The 24,150-nt window shown below is 35.1% G+C and overlaps 1 protein-coding gene across 50 annotated transcripts in view; it reads right to left on the reverse strand.

Moving 5' to 3' along the window:
- PTPRD (protein tyrosine phosphatase, receptor type D) overlaps positions 1-24,150 on the reverse strand; it is a 1,162,785-nt gene that overhangs the window by 56,056 nt on the left and 1,082,579 nt on the right. For 31 of the 50 annotated variants that reach the window (XM_027635107.1, XM_027635108.1, XM_027635120.1 and 28 more), the window contains 3 exons: positions 19,663-19,782; positions 17,536-17,633; positions 5,002-5,125 (listed from right to left, as the gene is read on the reverse strand). In XM_027635107.1, coding sequence (XP_027490908.1) covers positions 5,002-5,125; positions 17,536-17,633; positions 19,663-19,782 — 342 coding nt within the window. The remainder of the gene's footprint in view (positions 1-5,001; positions 5,126-17,535; positions 17,634-19,662; positions 19,783-24,150) is intronic. The other 19 variants (XM_027635140.1, XM_027635138.1, XM_027635135.1 and 16 more) reach the window with 1 other exon arrangement.

The raw sequence follows: 24,150 nt of genomic DNA on the forward strand, positions 1-24,150 counted from the left end.
AGTACAGAATGAAAGTAAACACATTGTTCCTTGCAGTTCCTCAGAGACACAGATAACAGCACTGCACCAGGATGCTATACACTATACATCCAGAGAGCAGTAGGTTGCACAATATGTCAAACCAGATATCAAAATCTAACATGACATCATCATACTGTGATTAATTTACAGCTGTCTGAATATGGATTTAGTGATTCTTCAACTCTTTAAGACCAAGTAACAAAGACATTAATAATCAAAGTAGTTTTGTTTTGAATGGAAATATTTAATAATACTCTAAATGATGCACTAAAAGGGCTGTTGAATGCCTCTACTAAAACAAAATTAAATGATTTCTTGATATCAAAATGGTTTGATATTTCCCTCAAAACCTGGTTACAATATGAGCATGCACAGTAAACAGGTACTAAATCTCTATTACCCATTCAAGAACAAAGCCACTGGATGTTTTCCCAAAGCTTTCCCCAATGTCCAAAGAATAGCAACAAGGCTGGTGAAGGGACTTGAACACAAGTCCTATGAGGAGAGGCTGAGGGAGCTGGGGTTGTTCAGCCTGGAGAGGAGGAGGCTCAGGGGAGACCTCATCACTCTCCACAACTCCCTGAAAGGAGGTTGTAGCCAGGTGGGGGTTGGTCTCTTCTGTCAGGCATCTATCAGCAAGACAAGAGGGCATGGTCTTAAGCTCTGCCAGGGTAAGTTTAGGTTGCATATTAGAAAGAACTTCTTTACAGAGAGGGTATTGGAATTGGAATGGGCTGCCCAGGGAGATGGTGGATTCTCTGTCCCTGGAGGTTTTTAAGATGAGACTGGATGTGGCACTTAGTGCCATGGTCTTGTAACCATGGCGGTGTTGGATCAAGGGTTGGCCTTTATGATCTCAGAGGTCTTTTCCAACCTGGCTGATTCTACGATTCTATGGTCATGCATACAAGAAAAATTGTTCTGAGCTGATTTCAAGGGTATCAAGAATGGTAGCATTTTTGTTGTTAAGACAGACATCATGAAGTCTACTCTGTGAAATCTTATACACCAAGAAATCTACTTCACTGATCTTTCTGTACACTGTTACTCAACACTGAAGTACTTTTCATGTTTTTAAGACACTCCAGGCTTGGAGGGTCCATTCACTTGTAGGGTGAATGGACATACAATTACTTTATGTATATATATTGTTAGCAGAAGGCAACTCAAACGCAATGTGAGAGCACAAATACTTTGTATTGTTCATGACTCTTCAGTAGTTATTCAAGAATTTATATTGACCAAAACAATTTCTAAACTCAAAACTGCATACTCAAAACTGATTTACTGGCAATTGGCCATCAGACAAATAAGAGTATTAGCAGCTTTTTGTTTTTTCTTTCTTGACCATTTGCATTACGGTCAGACTTCTAGTGTTAGTAGCATTTTAAAGTCACTAAATTTCCCATCAAACAAAAATTACAATGCTGAAATATGATAGATATTTTAGGGTTTTTTTTAATAACTAGCATTATGCAAAGATGTCACATGTAGCAGATTTGTAGTCTTGGACATCTCCTAAAAGAATTGGAAAGACTTTTTAAAATGTATAATGTTTAACCATTTCCCCCTCCCCCCCATTTTCATTTACTTCTTAGAGGTTTAAGGTCACAAACCTAGTTAACTTGATCTCTTTTAATCAGTAAATTCTCCCTTACATCCACCTAGATGCATATAATAAACTTCACTACATTATAATATTCTATCATTATACTTTAAAGTTCTAAATGTCCATCTCAGACACATCCAAAGACAGCACAATATGAGCAATTACATTTCAAGAACATGGGATCAAAATTTTGCGAAGTACAATTTTCTTTCAGGAGGAAAATCAATTTACCATATCAAACCTGAGTTTTCCCTCCTAAGGGACACCTCTATGTAACAAAATTTAAACAGTTGTGAGAAAAGTACTCCTGCAAGTGAGCAATGATGTGTGGAACTCCATGCCATATGTAATTAGAGAGGTCAAGAACTTAAGTGGGGATTCAAAACCAGGTTTGAACATGTGTAACAGGAGTTACGAAAGATACCAAAATCAACCCTTTGAAAGTGTTACTAAGCCTTGTATTTCAGAGCTAATGCAATTTTAAACAACTTATTATCAATAGTTAAAGTAATTTTAAGTCTCTGTTAATTACTTCTAAAGACTTTCTAGGAATCACTTTTATTGGCTACAGAGTTGGGCAACTGTATAAAACTGGCCTCGTGTCCCATTCTAAAGTAACAACCACAACATTCCTTGTTTGTGCAACATCAACAAGAGCAAAATGACCATCGGTATAAGATTAGAGCTTGGCAGATGGTTAGTTTCTTGTTCACATATATTTGCTCTTAAACAGGGACCAAGTGTCTAAACATAGAATGGAGCTCTTCATCTTAGAAAGAGCACAGTTATTATGCAAACCTCACTAATATGAGTCTTCTTTTGGCCACCGAAGAAATGCAGATGAGGCCTATATGTAAAATCTAACCAAATATTCTCCTATAATTGTAACAAAATATAATGTAGTCTCAATTTAGGTCCTTATTAAGTTGTATAGTAACATAGGTAAAGGAGAATATATTTTTTAAATAATTGATTTCCCTGGTACCATGAAAACAAACACAGTTGTCAACTAAATAAGGTGCTGGGCAGACTGTATATTTTCATTATTTGGAATATTTACTTAAAGATTGAAAGAGAATTACTTATTACTAAATGCTAAGACCAATGTATTAAAATTATGAAGGTACACACAAAAAATTTCAGCTACACAATCATGTAAAGTCCCAGGGGTAAAAAAATTTTAAGAGGATAATTATATAGTAAATCATTTCTGTTTTCAAGACCAATCCAATTATCATTACATAAAAAGGCAGTTAATACTTTATCTATGTTGCTTTTTTCACCACAGCCTAAAGACTGAGAAAATACTTAAAACCATGCAAATCACCAAATTGGCCAAAATCTCATTTGTGATTTTATATCTAACACCGATATTTGAAAAGGCTATAACATTTTTCTTTGTTTAGGGTCAATGACTATTAAAGGAATAGAAACTTTAACCTTATCATGGTATTTCTTACTTAAAAAAGGGACTCAAACATTACAGTTTAACTATATGTGGTTTTTTCCATGTTTTTACTATCTCTTATTTAAAAACATAGTTTAATGTACTGTAGAATTTGATAATTTTAATTACTTAGATTAACATTTTCTGTTTTACCTCTTAAATTTTCTTCCCACTTTCTGAATATGTTAATTTTTCATGGGTCATTTATATAAAGGGAAAAAGAGTAGAACTTTTTAAGCCCAGATGTCTGATAGATAAATTAACAAATAAATTTATTTGCATTTCATTTTTTCCTTCCCTTCTGTCCCCCTTTTACACAACTCTTTTTTCAAACAAAATCCTGTGAAAGACTTGAGTCTTCTTTCTGTCAGTTAGACATGTTTCTCAGTTAAGCACTTTGTTCCAAAGAACTTTACATAACACTTCAGAAAGGCTGTCCAGTTGCTGTTCCTGGTCTATCTGGATCATGTACTTAGCCCTCTTGTCTGTACCAGTAAGATATAAGAGGATATATTTACTGAATTACATCACATATACTACTAATTAAAATACCCTCTTTTCAGTGTTGAGACAGGCAGTTTTAGCAGGTAGTGGTAGCTTTCTATACAACTATATTCTTCTACAAGGCAATATGAAAAATTTAAGTGACATTGCAGAAAAATCTTGTCAGAACTGCTGCATGAGCCTCAGAGGTGGAACAAACATAAGAAGATTATCATATGGAAATTCTTCAAGGCAATCATTTAAATTTGCTAATACATTTGAGAAGCTCTTATCTGTGTTATCAAAGCCCATGGTATGCAGCTGCAATAAATGAGGGAAGATCTAAACTTCAATCAGTGGGATTGCCTTTTTCTTCACCAAGCAGCTAATATTAAAATGGATTACACCTATAAATCCAGTGTCTTCAGGTCGGAAGCAGCCAAAGATAAGAAGCTGTTTAGAACTTAAAACACCTTGCATTTTAACTTACAGCATGTTTTGAGTGAAATAATTATGATCTTGAATACAGTTCTGTCCAAGTTGACTAAACGCAAATTTTATTTTCATTTAAGTCATTTCACTTAAATATATAATTTATTATATTCCAGTCATCATTAATATTTGACTGTCAAAAACACAGAATAAAGTAAAAATCTGTCTTCAACTCAGGAAGCAGATTAATGGTAAGGCAGAATTGGAAAAAAAAAAAAAAAAGAAACCCTCTGAGTGAAAATCAGTGTTTCCTGATGCTTTACCTCTTGAGAAAAGAGAGACAATATCAAGGGCTGACCACCTCTAACAGTTTGTTTAAGTTAAAACTTTAAACTGTCCAAGTTTTTGGAAAGCTTTTTGACGAAGAAAGATAAAATGAAGAACTCTCACTGTACCTCACTGCCAATATTTAGTCAGTGAAATACTCAGGTTCCAACAATGTTTGCATGTGGGAATTCATTTAAACACTCTTGTTTAACATTCAGATTGTAAACGGAAAAAAAAAGTTTAAACAGAGTTCTTAAAATTCTTCCAGAGAACATAAAGTTGAATTGATTTTTTTCCCACATTGAGTTTTGACAACTAAAACTCAATGAGCAGATATGTTGATAATACATCAATCAACAAAACCCTCAATTCATGTATGTTCACTGCTACATTTGCTTTGTAGTGTTAGTATAAGTAAACAGCAATATTAATTTACTTTAGACAACACATTGGCATATACACAGGGACCTGATGCAATCAGTGTTATACATGAAACCCTGTACATTCTAGTGTAAATTCATAACATATTACTGACAATAAACATCAGAAAAGATTGTCATTATAGGAATTTACTGGAAGTACTTTAATTAGCACTTCTCTATATTACTATGTCAGCATATTGATTAGTAAGATTATACTAGATTTTAGGAGTTAATTACTTTAATTTTAAAGGCCTCCTTACCTTCTATTGCTGAGAGTAGAACACGAGAATGGTCGTATGCAATTACATTCGCATATCTATTCTTTGGTTTGTTTACTTCCAGGTTAGAGTGTTCCCAAGTGAACTGCTGACCGGGATCAATAGACTTCAAAAGAGAAAGAGAAGAAAAGGAAAGGAAACTTTCAGCTAAAGACTACATAATTGTTCCATATATAATGATTACAAACTAAACTCCCATACTTTACTCTGGAAATAATTTGCTTCTGAAAGAAAATTATTACTTCAGGACACATTGTAACTTTTTCTCTTCAGAAAAGCAAGCTATCCCTCTTTTTATCTTTTCACTCATTCTCACAAGTGAAGGGTTCTAGCATAACAGAATGAAAAAATGTCAGAAATCTCAGAAATTCTGGGATGAAGTGGAACAAATATTTTTGCCTCTCCTTATTAGAAAGCACGCATGTTCAAAAATTTCAGTGCCCTGTTTACTAAATAAACTCCAAACATTCCTGAAAAAGTTTTCAGAAGAAAAATAATGTTTCTGTTCTTTCATTTTGATGCCAGGCCAACACATGATACAAGTGTTTCTCAGAAAACCAACTGAATATCATCCACAAACAACATGAAGCTTGTTTTTTATTTTTTTGAGTCATAAATAAGTAATCAATTCAGGCATATTTGAAATTTTAATGACCTCTTATTCATAAACACAACTATATGTTTCTAGATTCACTGTTTATTTGCTGTTTCCTTCATGTTCCAGGATGGAGTTACAGAAGCATGTCCCATACTCCTTCATCCTTTACCATGAGGGAAACTCTCCAGGCTCTACTACTTCTGTCTCTATGATTGAGGTATATATGCAGCTAAGTAAATACAAAACAGATAACAGATGGTACCTGCTGATGGATGCTATGGTAGAAGCTGTATGAAAGGTCATCTCTAACTATGAAGTCATGAATAATCACCTGTTGTTTTACTTTCCCCTTCTGTAACCTTAATATTGTCTAATCCCGGTAAGAACTGGCAGCTCCCTAGGCGAGGCTGCTGTAAATTATAAAACCTATGATGACACAGATAAACCTAGACAGGGCAGTTCACCAGCACAATATTCATTTTCTATGAGTAGACCAGCAACACAGCACAAGTCAGAAGATCCATACTGCCACTACGGTATCAAGCCATCGCTTTTTCTGACTCCTATCAGGGTTACAACAGCTGCAAGTCCATTTCATGTTAATGGAAATTAAATATGACCTGTAATCTATTAGAGTAGGTATTACTTGACAATGAGAACATGCAAAATTAATTAATGTGATCTACTAGGACTTGTCCCTTAGATTAATAATTACTATTTGGCCAGTCAGAAAACTGTTTCATTCTCACGCACATTTACTTATTTTACACAAATTATTTACATAACACTTAGAGAATGATTTTGCTTCTTTATTGAGATTATTTAAAAAAAAAAAAATTGCCTGGCTCTCTCAGAGAGAGGTCTTATAACACCCCAGCAATTCTGTTTAGGAAAACAAATAGCTTAGGAAAACATGCACCTTATCCTAATAACCTAGATCCAATTAACTTTTATAACAGTTACCACTACTTTTCCTGAGTTTTATTTTCATTACAGACCTCTGGAACTGGGCCTGGTTGAGTTTCCATGTATAACCTAGCTATGGAGAGTAGAGGAGTGTGATGGTGCAGGCTTACCCTTGGCATACTGCTTTACTTACAGTATCTGAGTGTTTGAAAGCTCCTCCTTCAAAAGGAAATGAAATGGGACTTTTTAGAGGAACAAGGAACAAATTTGCTTGGGAGCATGATGAAGGCCATGAAAATTTTACATGTGGTTGGATATGATTCATTTGACTTGTACTACTATGTGTGCTACGAACCATTCAAGAGGTATTCTTAAATGCAGCTCTGAATGAATCTGATTTTTTAAACTTCTACACAGTTTTTGTCCCCAAAATGATTTTTTTTTAAAAAAATCAATAGTTGTGTTCCCTATATTAGAAATTTGTGTGACTATGCTTAATATATCTTAAAAAGTCAATAGTATTAATATTATTAAGTTAGTATCTTTAGACTAGTTAGAAGATTTACAAAACTGGGGATGACTTTTTTTTTTAGCCCTATTGTATTTTGTTCACCTATAAAGTAACAACAAACTGTTCCTCAATTATTATTCTGCCACTTGCAAAGACAGACATCACTTCTGTGCTGCACTTAAGTATAAACACAGCAACCTGTTTCAACAGTAGGGCTTCCAACAGTAGGGCTTCCAACAGTAGGGTTTCACTCTTCTCCAACAGAAATATTACTTTTTCTGACTACAAGGTGAAATTCTTATTTATCAGTAAAGCAAGTGGTAGAATTTTATTCTGTAAAGTTTTTATTTAATTTTCTTACAATTTATTTTCATCACAGTCATGTTTTCCCATCCTCTGAGAAGGATGGCTGGTAGAATTTTGAAACAGGTAAACACTGCTTAATTTAAGAACCTGAGTATTTCGTCTTTACTGCTAAGTGCTATTTATCTCATCTAAGGTATAGAGAAAGAATTTGAATTACATTTCCATCAGTGCTGGGAAGAGAAGTGGTACACGCTTATATAGCATACCCAAGACATGTAGTATACCTCTTCATCAGCTGACTAGCATTTCACCTACATCATACGACTCGAAAAGTAATATAATTTACACAATTACTTCTCTCAGCACAAATATCCGCTCTTTTCCTTTTTGAGTTAATGGAGGTAAATAAGATAACTTGTGCAGAATATTTGCAGGCCAAGTTTTCAGAATTTTGGAAACTAATTAGTATGGATTCAGCTCAGAATTGTAGTAATATTTTAGAACATAAACATAGTAATTTCAAAATAAAAACAAGATGTTAACTATATATTAATGCATTATACTCTAAATATCTTTTAAAATAAAATCCACTATTTGACCAGGAATAATGCATATATATAATATCTGTGACTACCTAGTCAGTATTTTTTGAGAGGCATATAGGCAAACGTGCTATCTAAATGACAGTGCAGTGACCCAGAATAAGGCACACTACTCTGCATTGTCCTAGACAGATAATTGAAAAAGACTATCTGTCTGATCTTTTAGGTTTTTACCTACATTCCCAAAATATTCTGGAAATTATTTCACTATATGAGGTGCCACATGCACCTTCTCTTTACATTTGATGAGAAAATTAGAAAATAACAGAATATACTCCATGCTGCTAGTTGTGAGCCTGGACTGCAGTACTCTGGCTTTACCTTATAAAAAATAAAACACAATGTACACAAAAAAAATCTATTTGTAATTACAGCTCTTTGAAAGCAGTAAATTTAAGGTGCAGTTTTGCATATACAAACAAAATTAGACAACTGCATTGATTATGGTCTAAGATTCTTATCCATTTTGAGAAACAGCTTCAGCTCTACATTATACTCATTTTTCATGTGAATTTATAGATTATTAAGAATACTTTACATTTAAAGCTTAGCTTCAACTGTTCAGTATTATTCTTGCACTTTTCACTCCTTAATGTTTAAGCGATCTAAAACTACTGTTCAATATCAAGAAAAATCCCAAACCTACACTTTGTATGACGTATGGCCAGATGGTGTAATTCAATGATTAGTATTTAGGTCTACATGCAGACATAGTTAACATAGATTATCAAAAGCAGGCAAATGGATTGAACTTTAGTATTGCCTGTATTTCTCACCAATCTGAAGCACTCTGTGGCCTTACTATCCTCCCACAAAGCACCATTTTGTCAAAAGAAAGTTAATCTGTATTTCCTCAGACTTAATAGCCACACTGGAACAAAGAGTTGAGTGGTATTGGCAGGCGCATTTCAGAAGTGTGAAAGACCAATAACTCATGAATAACAAGTCTGTACTAACAGTTTTAATGAGTGCTTTAACGGTTTAATGGATGGCACTTTAATAGGATTTCTAGTATTTTCATTCTGAAAGCTTGCCTTCAATAAAGCTGTCATTAAAAAAGAACTGGATTTCTTCGTAGCATAACTGTGAAGTATGGTGCTTTGTGCAAAAGAAATAAAGATATCTGTAATACTGTTATTTCCCTCCCAAGCTTTGACAAATCTTTCAGCTATTGTGTTCTAAATGGCTGCCTACTGAGAAAAAGTCTGATCTGTTAGTGGGAAAAGACTTCAGCAATATTTACTAGTACAATACACCATCCATAAAATAGTTCATTGACTAATAATCATGGTAACCAAAATGTGTTTCCAGAAGAATTTCAAGCAAGTTCCCTCCAGTAAGCTCTATAGCTGCTCACTGTGTAGTTTTCCTTTACACCACTTAAACAAGAGGAAAATGTTCCCTGATGTAACTGTGAATCTTCCAGGAGTGTACCTTGGTTCAGTACTGAGGAAGGAACTAGTATGACAAAATGCTACCACTCCTGGTGTAAGCTGGCACATGTCTGCCTGCTTACACCAGGGACAGTGCTAGACTAAGGGTCACTATGCCACCAAATTAGGAGCCAGCAGTTTTTGTGGAATGTGGGGATTGTGAGTTATTTCAGAGGTTTCACAAGCCCAGAAGAAGAAGGAAGCATGTCCTGTAAAGAATTTTCCAGCATTGTAGGTGCTGTGTTTGCGTCTTAAATTAAATCATCAAAGACCACTGGCTCACAGAGAAACCAAGTAGAGAAAAAAGAATGAAAAGTAAAAATTTGAGAGGATGTCAATGCAAATAGACTCAGCACAACTGGAGAAAGTACTCAGCTATGCATAAAAATAAGCAATTTGACCCTCTTTTACCAATGTCAGCAGTTGTGATGAGAATTTCATACTATAGTTGATGAATTTATAATAGAGTGCTATTATATTATGCAGGGAGCTTGCTAATAGAATGAGATTTACATACTGCATTACCAAAACATGAATGTTAAATTAATACATGGTCATGGCAACTTGCCAACTGGAATTATGGTTTTTAATCAAGACAGAGACTTTCCCATCACACTGTAAAGGCTATCATTTTCAAAAATATGGGGAAAAACTCCACATATTTTGCATGGCTAAAACTCCTTTGGAACTCAAATATAAATTTGCATCCTGGTTCCAAAAACAGTTAAAAATGCAGATAAGACATTTCCTGTTAACTTTCAAGGGAAAGTGACCCAACTGTTCAAGAGTAGCTAGAAATACAACTAAGGCATTTGGCAAACTTCTCTCAAGAATAAAGGTATTTCCTGTACAATATCAAGTGAATACTCCTATGACCAAATGAAATAATGCAAAACTTGATTCCAATGGAATCAAACAATCTATATAAGCATATAACTCAAGTATACATAAGGAGGAAAATAAGCACTATTTGAAAATGTCTTTGAAGGAGAGGGTCCTTTACAAAAAGCTTTAGAAAACCTGGTTTTGCAAAATTAATTATATTGGTTTATATTTTTTTGCCTCCAATCTGTTTATTCCCCACCTGCAATTAAAATCTTTTGACCTTGATATCATAACCAGTTGTGATGGAAATCATTTTGTGCTGAAAACAGAGAATTACACTCACCTTCAGGTAGGAAAGAAGTATGGGGAGCAGAAGAATACCTCAGTAATGAAATAACTTCCTTAGTTTTAAATGTCTTGTGATAAAAGCATCTTGTTGTTTTATTATAGTGTACAAAATACAGTAATTCTTAAATACTAAACTTTGCAATTGTCTCATATGAGACACCGGTTCTACCTTAAATTTTCCACATATTTTTAAAGCTCTGTCAACATTTTCTTGTTAAAGGAAGGTGTAAGGGAGTGAAATTTATTGATTCCTCCATTTTTCTCTGTAAGTCCCTAAAAATACTGCAAATTCATCTTTCTAAAAAGCCCCCTCAAAATTCAGTTTTACCTATAATGATCTATATAGTCTAACCTTGAATAATTTTTCTTTTTATAAGCAGTAGACTACTTTTCTCTTCCTACACGTATCACTTCTTCTGTTAGGCAAAATAAGACTGATATTTATTACAGAATAGAATCACAGAATTATTAAGGTAGGAAAAGATTTCAAGATCATTGCGTACAACCTCTGACTAACCACTACCTTATCAACTAGGATGAGTGCCATGCCCAGTTGTTTCCCGAAGACCTCCAGGAATGGTGTCTCCACCACCTCCCTGATCAGCCTGTTCCAACACTTAACTACCCTTTCAGTGAAAAATTTCTTTTTTTGTCCAGCTTGAACCTTCCCTGGCCCTGTTTGAGGCTATGTCCTCTTGTCCTGTTGCTAGTTGCCTGGGAGAAGAGGGCAACCTCCACCTTGCTACAACCTTTTCAAGATAGTTATTTGCCTAATTAAACTGTCTCTGTGGAATTCCTTGGCAAAATAGCATTAGGTATCAGACCAAAACACAACATCCTAATACATAAACCACCTTTCTTCTACTGGATAATTTTAATTATATAACCATAAACAAATGCTGTTATCCCAATGAAGCATTCACAGCATTAAGGAAGGAGATAAAACACTACTCTAAATCTTGTCTAGCACCACTTCCGATTCTTGCTCTACGTCTTTAAAATTCTCTGTCATAACTATCCTGCTGGTCAGATAGTACCACAGGTGGAACTAAGCACCAAACAACCTAGGTGAATGCAACAGCACTGTGCTATTAATACGAAAACTTTTCATCGTTCACTGACTATACAAATTGTTTCTCAACAAATGGAGCATATCCTATGAAAGTAAAGTTACAGAATACCAATAAATGATGTTTGTAACATTAGAAAGGGGAAACTAATGTAAAGATAAACAACAGAAAACAAATTTTTGCTGAGAAAAATTTTTGCATGACTCACTATTATCTACAATGATATAGCAGAAAAGTGCAGTTGTTTCTTTGGTAGCATTTCATTCAGTGGATTATCTGTTCTTCCTGGACTTTCATAGTGTATTATACTGATAGTAAGTTTTAAATTTGCTTCTACTACACAAGATTTACTGTGTTGTAGTTTCCAGTGTTTATGTTGTTGCAGCTTGAGATACAAAAAGAGAAATCTACCACATTCAGTAAACTGTTTTCTCATCACAAGTCCTACCAAAGGACTTTGAAAAGCTACAATGAAACAACATCAAAAGGCATCTTCATGTTTTCCAATACTCAGTGTTAAAGCAAAAGACTGTCTCTAATTTACAAAAAGAAACCCGATGAGAGAAACCATTGTCACATAAAACTTAATGTAGCATTTATTGCTAGTGCATATGCACATACATTCACAGTAAATCATGAAATAACACATGCAGGTTGGTAGTGTAATTTTTGTGTTGCATCAAGAGGTTTTCACACAAAAATAGTATGAATCTGAATCTCCTTCCTTAAAGGTGTAAAGTTATAACTAGATTTCAGGTAAGAAATGTGAAACTATTTTACACAAGTCTGAGAAATCTACTTTGGAGATTTCCTCTTCTGTCTTACAGAAGGAAATGATTTTACAAATCATTTACAAATATACCTGGTGTATTGCATAGAGTAGGCAGAACATTACTGTTCTTATTCAGTCTATCTCCATGACCACTTCTTGTTTTTAAATCCTGAAGCCTGAGTTAAGAAGGAGATACAATGTAAAGGTCAGATTCTTGTGAATACAGCTTTTTGCTTAGCAGCTGTCAAGTCCGTGTGGAGCCTTACATTACACAAAAATCCCACTGAAATTGTCAAAGTCAGAAAATGCTTCATAATCATCAGCTGGGGTCAACCTTGTGTTTAAATTAGAGAATACAAAAGAACTGTGTGACATAAATGATATGTCATGTTAACACAGTGAACCAACATTTTGTTTAGGCTTAGGGATTGCAAGCTAACAAAAAATTAATGATGGATGATGAAAAATTTATTTTGAAGTAACAGAGCCACTTAATCCAACAGGTGAATTGTAAGTTTATTTAAATCTTGCAGCAGTCATAATCTTTCAGGTCCCTGTTGTCCCATAAAAACTGGTACTCAAGGTGAAGTTGCGAGAGAAGTATAAGGGAAGAAATCTCCACTGTTCTGATCATACACTGTAAGAGCTGGGGTAGGAGATGCCCTGAAGAGACACTATGAAATAGTTTCTGAAGACTTGTAGAAAAAGAAACTCATCAGCGTTGATGACATCAAACCTGAGAAAATAATACATAGCTAGCTGTTTTACACTGGAGAATACTCCCTTTACCAGGTCATAGCAGTGAAGGAATTCTACTCTTTTCCTTCTCTTTTTTTTTTCCTGAGACTATATAGTTTATACCATGCATATTGCTACTTACTTTTTGCAATACTTCTTTCCCAATTTGCCACATTACTCTAGATGTTCCTTGCAGGAATGTAGTTTGGACTTATTTCTTTAATGGTAATTTCAGATTCTTTCTCAACTAGATTTCACATAGCACATATTCTAAGGAATTAAAAAATTTAATTCTAAGGAATTAAAAAACTTTAAAAAATTATTTGAAGAAAGCAATCCTGTCTTGTCTCATCCTTCATCTTCATAGGACTGCAAGGAAGTTAGAGGGTTTCATTAGAAGATGATGCCAGAGGGTATAAATCAGCAGAGGACACTCCTTTGGTAGTTGTGAAGAGACAGGTAGGTTTCCGTCTGCCTGAAGAGAAAGTGGGAACAGGCAAGGAAGTGATACTCTTCCAAAAGGAGAAAAAAACCCCTGAATTGAATTTGGATCAGAAATTCTAATCAAAATTAAGTGGCTGGAACACGAGCAAGTATTTAAATACTTCTGAAGAGCTGAAAAGGCTTCTTAGAATATGAAAAGATGTGTTTGAGTTGTGAAACAAGTAATTCCCTTGAAGCGGCAACCGAAGCAGGATATGCTAAAAACAAACATCCTTTTGAAATGGAGCTAACCTCCTGAAAGAGGGTGAGAACTCAGTGTTCATCAGGAAACTGTTAATATATGTATTTTATTTTACGGTATCCAATCCTATTCACAATCTTTTTCAGCATGATGATCCAAAGGGCCACTGCAGACCTCGAGGATCAGGACAGTATCTACATTTGATATCATACTGATGGAAGCCTATTCAACCTAAGGCGACTGAAGGCCCACACTAAGACCTTAAATCATCTTGTCCGGGAGCTGCTTTATGCTGATGCCGCCGCCCTCGTCACCCACACAGAAGCAGCTCTGCAGCATTTAACATCCTGCTTTGCTGAGGCTGCTGAGCTCTTTGGGCTGGAAGTCAGCTTAAAGAAGACAGAAGTTTTCTATCAACCTGCACCTCAGGAAGTCTTCCATCATCCCCATATCACCATTGGCCAATCAGAGCTCAAATCAGTCCAGTAGTTTAATTACCTAGGTAGCCTCATCTCCTCGGAGGGTAAGATCAACGGTGAGATAGAAAACAGGTTAGCGAAGGCATATAGAGTTTTCGGAAGACTCCATAGAAGAGTTTGGCGAAATAAATACTTTAAGAAAAGCACCAAGACCAGTGTTTACAGAGCCATTGTGCTGTCTACTCTCTTATATGGATCGGAATCATGGGTCATCTACCCATGGGTCATCACCACCACCTGCAACTCCTAGAACGCTCCCATCAACGCTGTCTCTGCACAATCCTAAACATCCACTGGTCAAATTATGTGACTAACACGTCTGTTCTAGAACAAGCAGCAGTCACAAGTATTGAGGCCATGTTACTGAGAACACAGCTGCGATGGGTAGGGTACGTCTCAAAGATGAAGGACCACCGCCTCCCTAAGATCCTGCTTTATGGTGAACTTGCCACCAGCTGCCACAAGAGAGGAGCCCCGAAGAGGAGATACGAGGACTCCCTGAAACAACATCTCAGCCTTGGTCATATTGATCTTCATCACTGGTCTACTCTGGCCTCCAATCGGGAGGCCTGGAGACACACCATCTATAACGTTGCTGATGCCTTTGAGAACGCCCGCAGGACCACTCTCGAGGAGAAAAGACAACACAGAAAGAATCGTGTCTTGCCGCTACCATCAGTGGTAATTGATGAAAACTGTTTGCTTCCCTAAATGCGAATTAATTGAATTTGCTAGTATTGATAAAGGTCAGCAGTTTCCTGTTGCATGCTACACTTTTACCTTCTGAAGATGAAAAGCATCTCTTTTTCCTTCTGTGTCACCAGTTCAAATGTTATCTGAAGTGATAATAACTGAACAGTTACCATCTATACCTACTTCTGCCTTGCAATCAAATAGTTCATTGTAGGGATGCTAGTGAGAACTGCTGCTGAAATAGAAGGTCCCAATCCCTGACCACAAATGTACCCACCAGCTCACTTGTGCTGGCACTAGAGCTCAAGCAGACATGTGGTGAGCTAGTTCAGGGAACTGATCCAACTGAAAACAGCAAAGAAAAATAAAACAATTAGTTTTCAGCTGAATCTATTTCCTGAGATAATCCTTGAACAGCTGCACATGTCCTACTGCCAAGACTGGCACAAGAGAGAGAACAGGAATGCACAGCCAAGACAGGGAGATGACTTACAGTGAACATCAAACTGCAGCCTTAGTCCAGTGCCTAGCCTAGACCATGAAACCAAATAGCAGTGCTTTTCACTAGTTCCATTTCAAAATGGATGAATCTTGGACTAGGTGGAAATGAAGTGGTATCTCTAAAGCTGGGATTTCAAAGATAAATGTTGAACCTTATCGGGCAAAACAATATGAATGAAGCTTGATGTTGACACACAGTTGCTCATATTTTAATTCAGACTATCTCATCATTCTGCTCCAGATAAAAAAAAGGAAAAAAAAAAAAGAAAGAGAAAGTGAAGAAAGTGAAAGCTGTCCTGTTTATACAGAATAGAAAAACTTCTAGAGGGACAGATATTAAGAATTTAATGATTTAATGCATCTTGATCTGGTTATAAATTATTAAAATTAAATTCTCAAGATGATTTTGATGATTTAAATAATAAATAAAAAATACAAACCACCAAAACTTTTAAGTTATATTACAGCCTAAAAAGAACTATGTCATCTCCACATCACGTTCAAGATGCAGTAAAGCTGAATTGTTTATTTTCCTAGAAATTGTACTACATTATATGACTTGTAAATAGAATTTTCTTCACAGAAAAAAAATTAATTTGCCCACAGTACAACAGGAAATGATTTTCAAGTTTGTACCAAATGTTATCTTTTTATAGTGAACATTCTGCTGCACAAATTTTCCTTTCTGCTTCTTTTTATATTACAGTCTTTATGCTTAGAAACACAGGATTTCCACACAGAAAAATGAGAATATTCTTCCATATTTTTTGTGATTGGAATGGTAAATAGCACCTCTAAGATGGTTTTCGAACAAATTTATTTCCATGAATTGTTGAAACTATAATTTCCTTTTGACATCTTATATGATAATTTTTTAGAGCAGTCTTAAGGTCTTTCTGAACAGTGCATCCAATTAAATAATAAGCAATTGTAGTTCTTTATCATAGTATTTGGAATTAACTTTTAACATTTTGTGTCAAGACTTTTAAAGTACAATGGACATGTATTTGGTTTCTGTACCATGCAGTCACATGTTACTTTGAAATCAACATGTGAAAGTCATCTTCAGCGTTTTTTTATGGCATGGTCAATGTCCGTATGAACCTTCAAATGCACAAATCTGCAGTCCCTAAAAATATAAGAGTAACACAAACTTTTACTCCATCATGCTAACGAAGTGTTGGAGGGTTTTAAGAAAGGATTAGTGACACAACAGACTATAAACAAATACTGTGTCAGTGATCCCTCTGGGAGCTGTTAATCCTTGGATCACTGACACAATCACCTATAGCTGATCTAAACAAACACTCTGTTACTGATGGTTCGGTGCATACTTTATCCACGTATTTTTGACATAGAAAATATTTTGGCATTAAAGAAACAGCTATAATTTACTATAATGGATGGCTCTCTATGTCCCTTAAGCCCTAAACTACTGACCTGAGAGGCTGTTACTCTCCACTATACGAATACTTTTATACTCCATGGGTTACTGACTAGGTGGTTTGTAAATGATTACTCTCTTCTACTTAAATCCTTTCATGCTCTTTATAGACTATCATTCACAATTTAAAAAAGTGGTATTGCTGACCGAAGAAAAGTACTTGTCTTGAAACTGTTTCATTAGATATGAGGCACTTGCAAATCCTTTTATTCCACACAAAATTAATGCAATGGACTGAATCTTCTTTGGAGCTTGCACTGTAGGGGGCCTGTCAACGTTACAGAGGAAATTTTTGAAATAATCTAAGGATTTTTAAACTGCATGGAAGACGGATGTTTGTGTGCATGAATATAAGTGCGTGCTGTATCATTCACACACTACTTCAAGTATATTCCCATGGAATCTGCCTGACATGTATCCTTATAAAAAGAGAACAGAATTTTATGAGCAAAGGAGCCACCTCACCAATGTAGTCATTTTACACAGAGTTTTTTATCATCATTTTAGTATCATATAAACCTGACATCGTATCAGAGAAAAGCCTTGGGAAACAGCAAACATGACATTTTAAACAATTTGAATAATAAGAAAACGAGGAAAATTACCTCATACTCCTGTGAGAACTTCAAATTGTCATTTGCTTTCAATCTTTCAATGTGATCTGCAAGTTCCAAGATGGGTATTGGGGGATGATTGGCCATACCTGCAAACAAGAAAGAGGAACAGAATTTAAAGTACACTACAGTGATAGCATTGGTCTAAAATTTAGAAAATGTAGCAGTTAGAATGTCTAGAAATGTGTAAGCAGTAAAGATGTCATATGTGAGAGAAGCAGGCAAATAGTTTGGTTACTCAAAGCAGGACATGCTCTGGATAGATGAGCTCTCAAGCCAAATTAAAAGAAGTCACCAAACATATTCCCAAAGCTAACATTCCTAGTGTAGAGGGAAGAGTTACTGTGGTATGAGTCAATGAGTTTAGCTAGGCATGGTAAAATGAGACAGTTACACCTGATGTCAACCTCTGCTTTGAGTAATGACTCAATGTCATTTCAAACTCCTCCTGCACTACATGAAATGGAAACTCTATTGAATTAGACGAGAAAATGTGAGCTGAGAAACAGACACTGAAAGAACCCTAAAGGGGAAAGAATAGTGTTTTGACAGAAAACAAAGTGACTTATGCATAATCAAGAAAAACGAGCTTGAATGATGAAGGTTACCAGGGTAACCCGAGACACCTGAACCTGCAAAGGAAATGGTAAAAAACAAAGAAACCTCAAACCAACATAAAACTAACTTATAAAATAAAGTATAAAAAATGAAATGGAGAGCTTGAAGATTAATAATAATGCATCAAGGTCTAGAGGACTGACTATGTATTCTGGCTAAATTAGAAATACTTCAATATTTTAAGAAATTTTGAGGTGACTGACATGCAACTATGAATGACTAGAATAACATGCACCAGTGCTTTTAGACAACAGTCACTGAAGACAACATTGGACATCAAACAATTAGAACTTCAAAAATGTTTTCACTAGTAGCAGATTGTAGAGACAGGGGTTGTACAGTTTGGCTGGACATACATACTGACTGCACTAATACCTTAAAATATGCTTAATCTTAAACCCCATTTATCAACCCCTAAGAGTACCTACAATCTACTTCAGGTGTAAACATCTTTGTCCACTGATGAAAATGCTGAATGAAAAAGAAGAAGAAGAGCTGGGAACTGGAGATAGAGATGGGTGTGTAAGGGTGTACAGGGACAGCAAGGCAAAAGAAAGACAGAAAAGATGTGGGGTCAACTAGAACAATCTGCCAGCTTAAGATTTGACAGGCAAAAATCTGTGAACATATTTCACTCTATTAGTCTTCACGACCCTTCTCCAAAATGCTTACATTCTTCTCTTCGTGATTTATACTATCACACCTAAAATGAAAGTGAGTTTTCAATGGCTTAGGGAAGAAATCAGAGCTGGCAAGAAAAAGTTAAGCTAGTGAACCCCAGGATCTCTTGAAAAAGGGAAAACACTAATGACTCAAGGGGGCTCAAGCTGGAAGCCATGTTGCATAATGCAGTTTGCTTTGTCACCATGAATTTCAAGAGCATGCCTAAGACAGTTGACTTGCATTTACTTTAAACATAGCTGAAAATGACCATGTGGTTACAACACAGTCACATTAGCATATTTTTCATTTCTTTAATTTTGTTTTTAATTCTTGTTTTCTTTTTGATTCTTTGGCATTTCAGGCGTCATACTAGAGTCCAAAATAATGTCCAACAGCACTGGCCCTAGTTCTTCTGACCCTATACATATATATATTTTATATTATCTTCATAGCATGTCTGTGATGGTAAGACATATTTAAAGTAGATATTAAGGCAAGTTGTCAGTCAACTAACAAAGCTAAATATTCAGATACAATGGGGATATTCCTTATAAATTTAAATTAAAAATTAGTCTCAGTATTAATTTATTTGATGCAGTTCTTCTTGTCTCCCATTTTCTTAGAAATTTCACTTAGGACTTGGCTACTCTCAAAATGAGTGTGGGTGACAGTCATCTAATAATTACACTGATTGATCCAGATCAAGCACCCCTATGGAAAGTATGTGAGTGAAAAGGCACAAGAAAACTCTAGATTGATCCAGAAATGGAGGTGGACTGATGTACATCTAATACAGTGCTTGAACAGAGAAAATAATAGAGACAAAGATGTTTAGACCTTTTCGAGCGAATCGTGGGAGAGAGTTATTATCATATAAGGACTGAGTGGTAGTTTGGCTAGAGAGGGAGGACACAGAGCCAATCAGGGAGGCGTAAGGGACTGAATTACTGCTCAAAGCTGTAAAAAGTAAAAGCCAATCGGAAATGGGAAACAAATTAGTAACAGCAGTAGATCATCATAATCAATCAATCTTGTACATACAGGCACTTCAGACATGCACAAAATAGCATCTGGAAACTCAACTAAGATGCTTAAAGGTGCAGTTGCCCTATTGTAAACATAAGACATAAACCCAATGAGTATGAGAGTTGCTCATCACACAATGAAGCTGACTAAATCACCAGCATTAGGAACACAAATCACAATAATTAGCTTATTGTGAAGGAATATTTTTTTACGGATGCTGAACATCCATTCTTTTTTTAAACTATTTTTTTATATGCTTCTCTATATGTCACTTGGCCTTCCCAAGGAGAGATTTCACATTAAACACTTTGTGCAAAAATGAAATTTGAAACAAAACTTTCTTTTCTAAGGTAAAAAGAGGAACTACTTTCAACTTCAGAAACTGACAAATTTTAACTGCATATCAACCCTTTGTCCATGGCTCACTTTAGGCAACTACACTTGGACATTGAATAACTCTCCTCAAATAATATTTTGCATTTAAATTATGAAGTAATTGCATTTGGTATATTTTGATATTTTAAATACGTAAAATGAGATGATAAAAAAGTAGTTGTTTTTTAAAACAACGACTGGAGGACTTTTGTTATGTAATTGGTCTGTGAATCATAACAATATGCTATGAACAAACATTTTAAGATCTCATCATATTTTGCGCAAAAGCATGAGGCTCCTATTGAGCTTAATGTGAACAGTAGGTGTAGAAGTTGACTCAAAAGATCCCACTCAAAATACAGCTAAACGCATTTTTGTGGCTACAAATAAGAAAATACACTTATTTGATGACACACTTCCACATCAATCAACACATGTTATGACAACACAAAAACTTAAAGACAAAATACAGCTAAATTACAACAGATCCTGTGACATGCTAAAAAGTCAAAAGAAATACCATGCTGTAAACATGCTTTCAAATTTTCTTTTAAACAGGATATCTCTTTTAAAAAAAAGAGATAGAAACACCTGAAAACTCAAATAAAAAGAAAGCCCCCAAAACCACCACATGCAAAACACAGCTGCAATTGTATCCCTTAGAAGCTTCTACTTCCAAATTTGGTAGAAGACAGGCAAATGTGATAGATCTTATGCAGCTTAGTAGTAACCCCTTCATTTATATTATATAAGAATATATGGTTTGATTTCAGTGTAGAATTAGCTTCTGGTTAATCTGTGGTAAAGACATGACTAAGGAACATGAAATACCATTTGTGCCACAATTAAAGGAAAAACTAAGAGAGCAAGGTCAGAACTCATCTGCATTTCAACAGACATTAAAGCTGTTAATTATATTCCTTTATCCCACTGAAACAAGTCGGTGTTTTGGGCTTGTCATTAGTGCGTTAAATTAGGATTTTGTTTGTTGTCAGGGTTTTATGATAAGGGCTTTTAGAAACATTTACAAAACACATTTATTTACCAACTGTTGGTTGATATACCCACAATAAACAAGAAAAAAATTACAAATAAAAGAAAGAGCATATCTGTTAGTATATGGAGTACAATCTAGATAAACTGAAAATGTGACACATTATTGTCACAGAAATTTCTTTAGGAATTCATGGTATTTTAGGTCCACATTGAGTTAATAGTCTGTGATTTTACAAACTGATTTACTACATCCTCATTTTTATTTAGCAACACAGAACACCCTTCCACATACCAATCTATGGTGATTAAGATACTGTCCCTTTATAGAAAAATGAAGGAATCAGTAATAGTGGTTATTGTTACTGATAGTTATCCTTATTGAAAACACAGAAAGAAATACCTACTTAAAATTCAGACATGGAAAATAGAAAAAATGACAGATGACCCTGATTCAGTAGAAATTCAGCATCCATGAAAATTTAGCAAGAATGCCCTTAGTATTTATGACAAAAAAATTACTGTTACTTCAAAATTTCTTTTTCATAAAGTCAGAGCTAGGCCAGTGCTTGAACTTAAAAAAATAAATATACAAGACAAACTCTAGACAAATACATCATAATGCAACAACTATTCTAAAATAGTTTCCAATGCACATATGTCACTGTTATTCCAGAAGATTTTATGTTCTTCAAAACTAGATCAATTGTTCTGGAAAAAAAATAGTTTCTGTTCTTCTCTATCAAAGACTAAGCTCTAACAAGCAGCCTTGGGATCTGCTTAGCCCACAGTAGAAACACCAGCTCTGGGTGAGGTATAAAAGTCACCTACAGTGAAATAAGGGGAAATCTAGTTTTCAGATCCTGATCTAAAAATGTTAAATTCAATAACATGTTGCAAAACTATGGGTTAAAATCCAGGAAAGAAAAAAGGATTACTCTTGTGAGGAGAATTTTCAACTTCATCTCCTAGCCAGACAGATTTTGGTTGCCTCTAGGTTTGAACGCAATGAAGTGGGATATCACAGAAATGACATTTCCACACGAACCCTATGCTTCTTTAAGGTGCCTAAATCCTCTATCTGGACAAGTTCATATGACAAGCTATATGTACAATTGCTCACTATAAGAAAGAATTTCCAGTCTGGTTTTGCCATGAAGACAAAGGAACTATTTCCTGCAGCATCGTCATGATTCTCACAAACAGATATCATGTGGGTAAACTATGGGAAGAAATTTCCTGCTATCTTGCAAAGCAGGTGACTAACTTCTGTTATTTGTTCCCCTTTATTCTGGGCATGTTTTACACTTTTTCTGCTTTATCTTGGAAATAAGTTTGTGGAACTTCCTTAGCAACTCAGGGAATAAATGTTTAGTGAGCACTTATCTAATAAAAAAAAAAAAGCAGTCTTTAACTTAGAGTTGTAATAATTCTATTTATTTTTCTTGTGTTTCAAAGTTTCTTATTAGTTCATAAGATATAATGAGATAATTGTTTAATTGGCACCCAATTACACAAATTACTTATAAGTGTGACACATTTTATAGTTAAATGAGGATAAAAAAACCCAGTCACTTTTGAAGCATGACTCAATTTAGTTCTCTGGTTGATTGGCAGATTGAAGTCTTTCCCTGAGCCTTGGGTCTCTCAGAATCCACTTAAACCACTTAATTTCAGTTAATTGTCCTCTGCAAAACTGGGCTTCTTTTTTTGATGAAATCTTTTGTGAGGGTTTAATTACTACCCCTTGCTTACCTGTACTCTCCCATGTGGAATAGAGACTTTTAAAATTTGTGCACAGGTTAATGATTTTAATAGGAAACTTGTAGAATGGTAAAAATGTGATGGAATTTTCCTCAGCTACTCCAGTTATGGAAGAATAACAGACTTAAAAAGGAAATTCTTCTGAGAGATTGTGTATTTTCGTGTTTACTTAAAGAGAACTTGGCACAGCCATGAGCTACTCACTGGTATATGGGCTTATCTAACATACATACATTTTTGGATAACATGTATGGACATGGGATCTTGCTCTTAGATATAGAACTGTGGGCTATTCCAAATGTTACTCGACCCAGTGAGGAGGGAAGCCAGACACGAATTTGATTCTTCCTGGACAAGGTAAGGAAGGAAACCTTTTAGATAAGTACTAGATTAGTGAAGGATGTAGTTCTGTATTGACAGGACAATAAAAAGTGAAAGGAAAGCAAGGAAAGCTGTGCTGGTAGTTTTTACTGTGCAGTTTTACAACATCATCATGCTGAATTGACAATTTTACGAGAAGTGCAATATAATTGTGCCTAAAACATTCTCTAAGTATCACCAAAGATAAAATATTGCTTTCCTATACTTTTTAAAAAAATTATATCTAATCACCTGTACTGGGAGTAATTTATACGTGTGGTTAGAAATTCAATTTTAGCCCAGTGGTTTCACTTTCAAATTATTTTGATAGTGAAACCACTATCAAAATAGTGGTTGACCTTTCTTTACAGAAAATACACGATTGACAGTATTTTTGGAAAGAGGTTGTTTAGAAATCTTTTAAAATACTAAAGTTTATGACAATCCAGAATTTTACAGAAGTACCTCATTCACCTCTCTCAGTGAAAACTGGCAGTTTAGATATGCCAATGTAATTTAAAATTTTCTTTAACACTGCTGTACTTTATGGGTTCATTATAAACTTTTTTTCCCCTCCCACTGGAAGCAACTGGTCTGCCTGGAAAGCTCCAAGCAAACTGCAGGTGCTTTCATAATCCAAAGAAATAAACCACTATAATAATGTGATAATGTCAAATCATCTATCCTGATGCTTTTTTACTGACTTGGCATACACTGTTTTTTAAAGTACATTCACTACTCTGTCATTTATTTTATCTATAGGTAATGTTAAGAAATGGTAACATCTTATACAATAGATAAGGCCAT

This window comes from Corapipo altera, unplaced genomic scaffold (genome assembly GCF_003945725.1).
Source record: "Corapipo altera isolate COAL_440 unplaced genomic scaffold, ASM394572v1 61411, whole genome shotgun sequence".
Lineage (NCBI taxonomy): Eukaryota > Metazoa > Chordata > Aves > Passeriformes > Pipridae > Corapipo > Corapipo altera.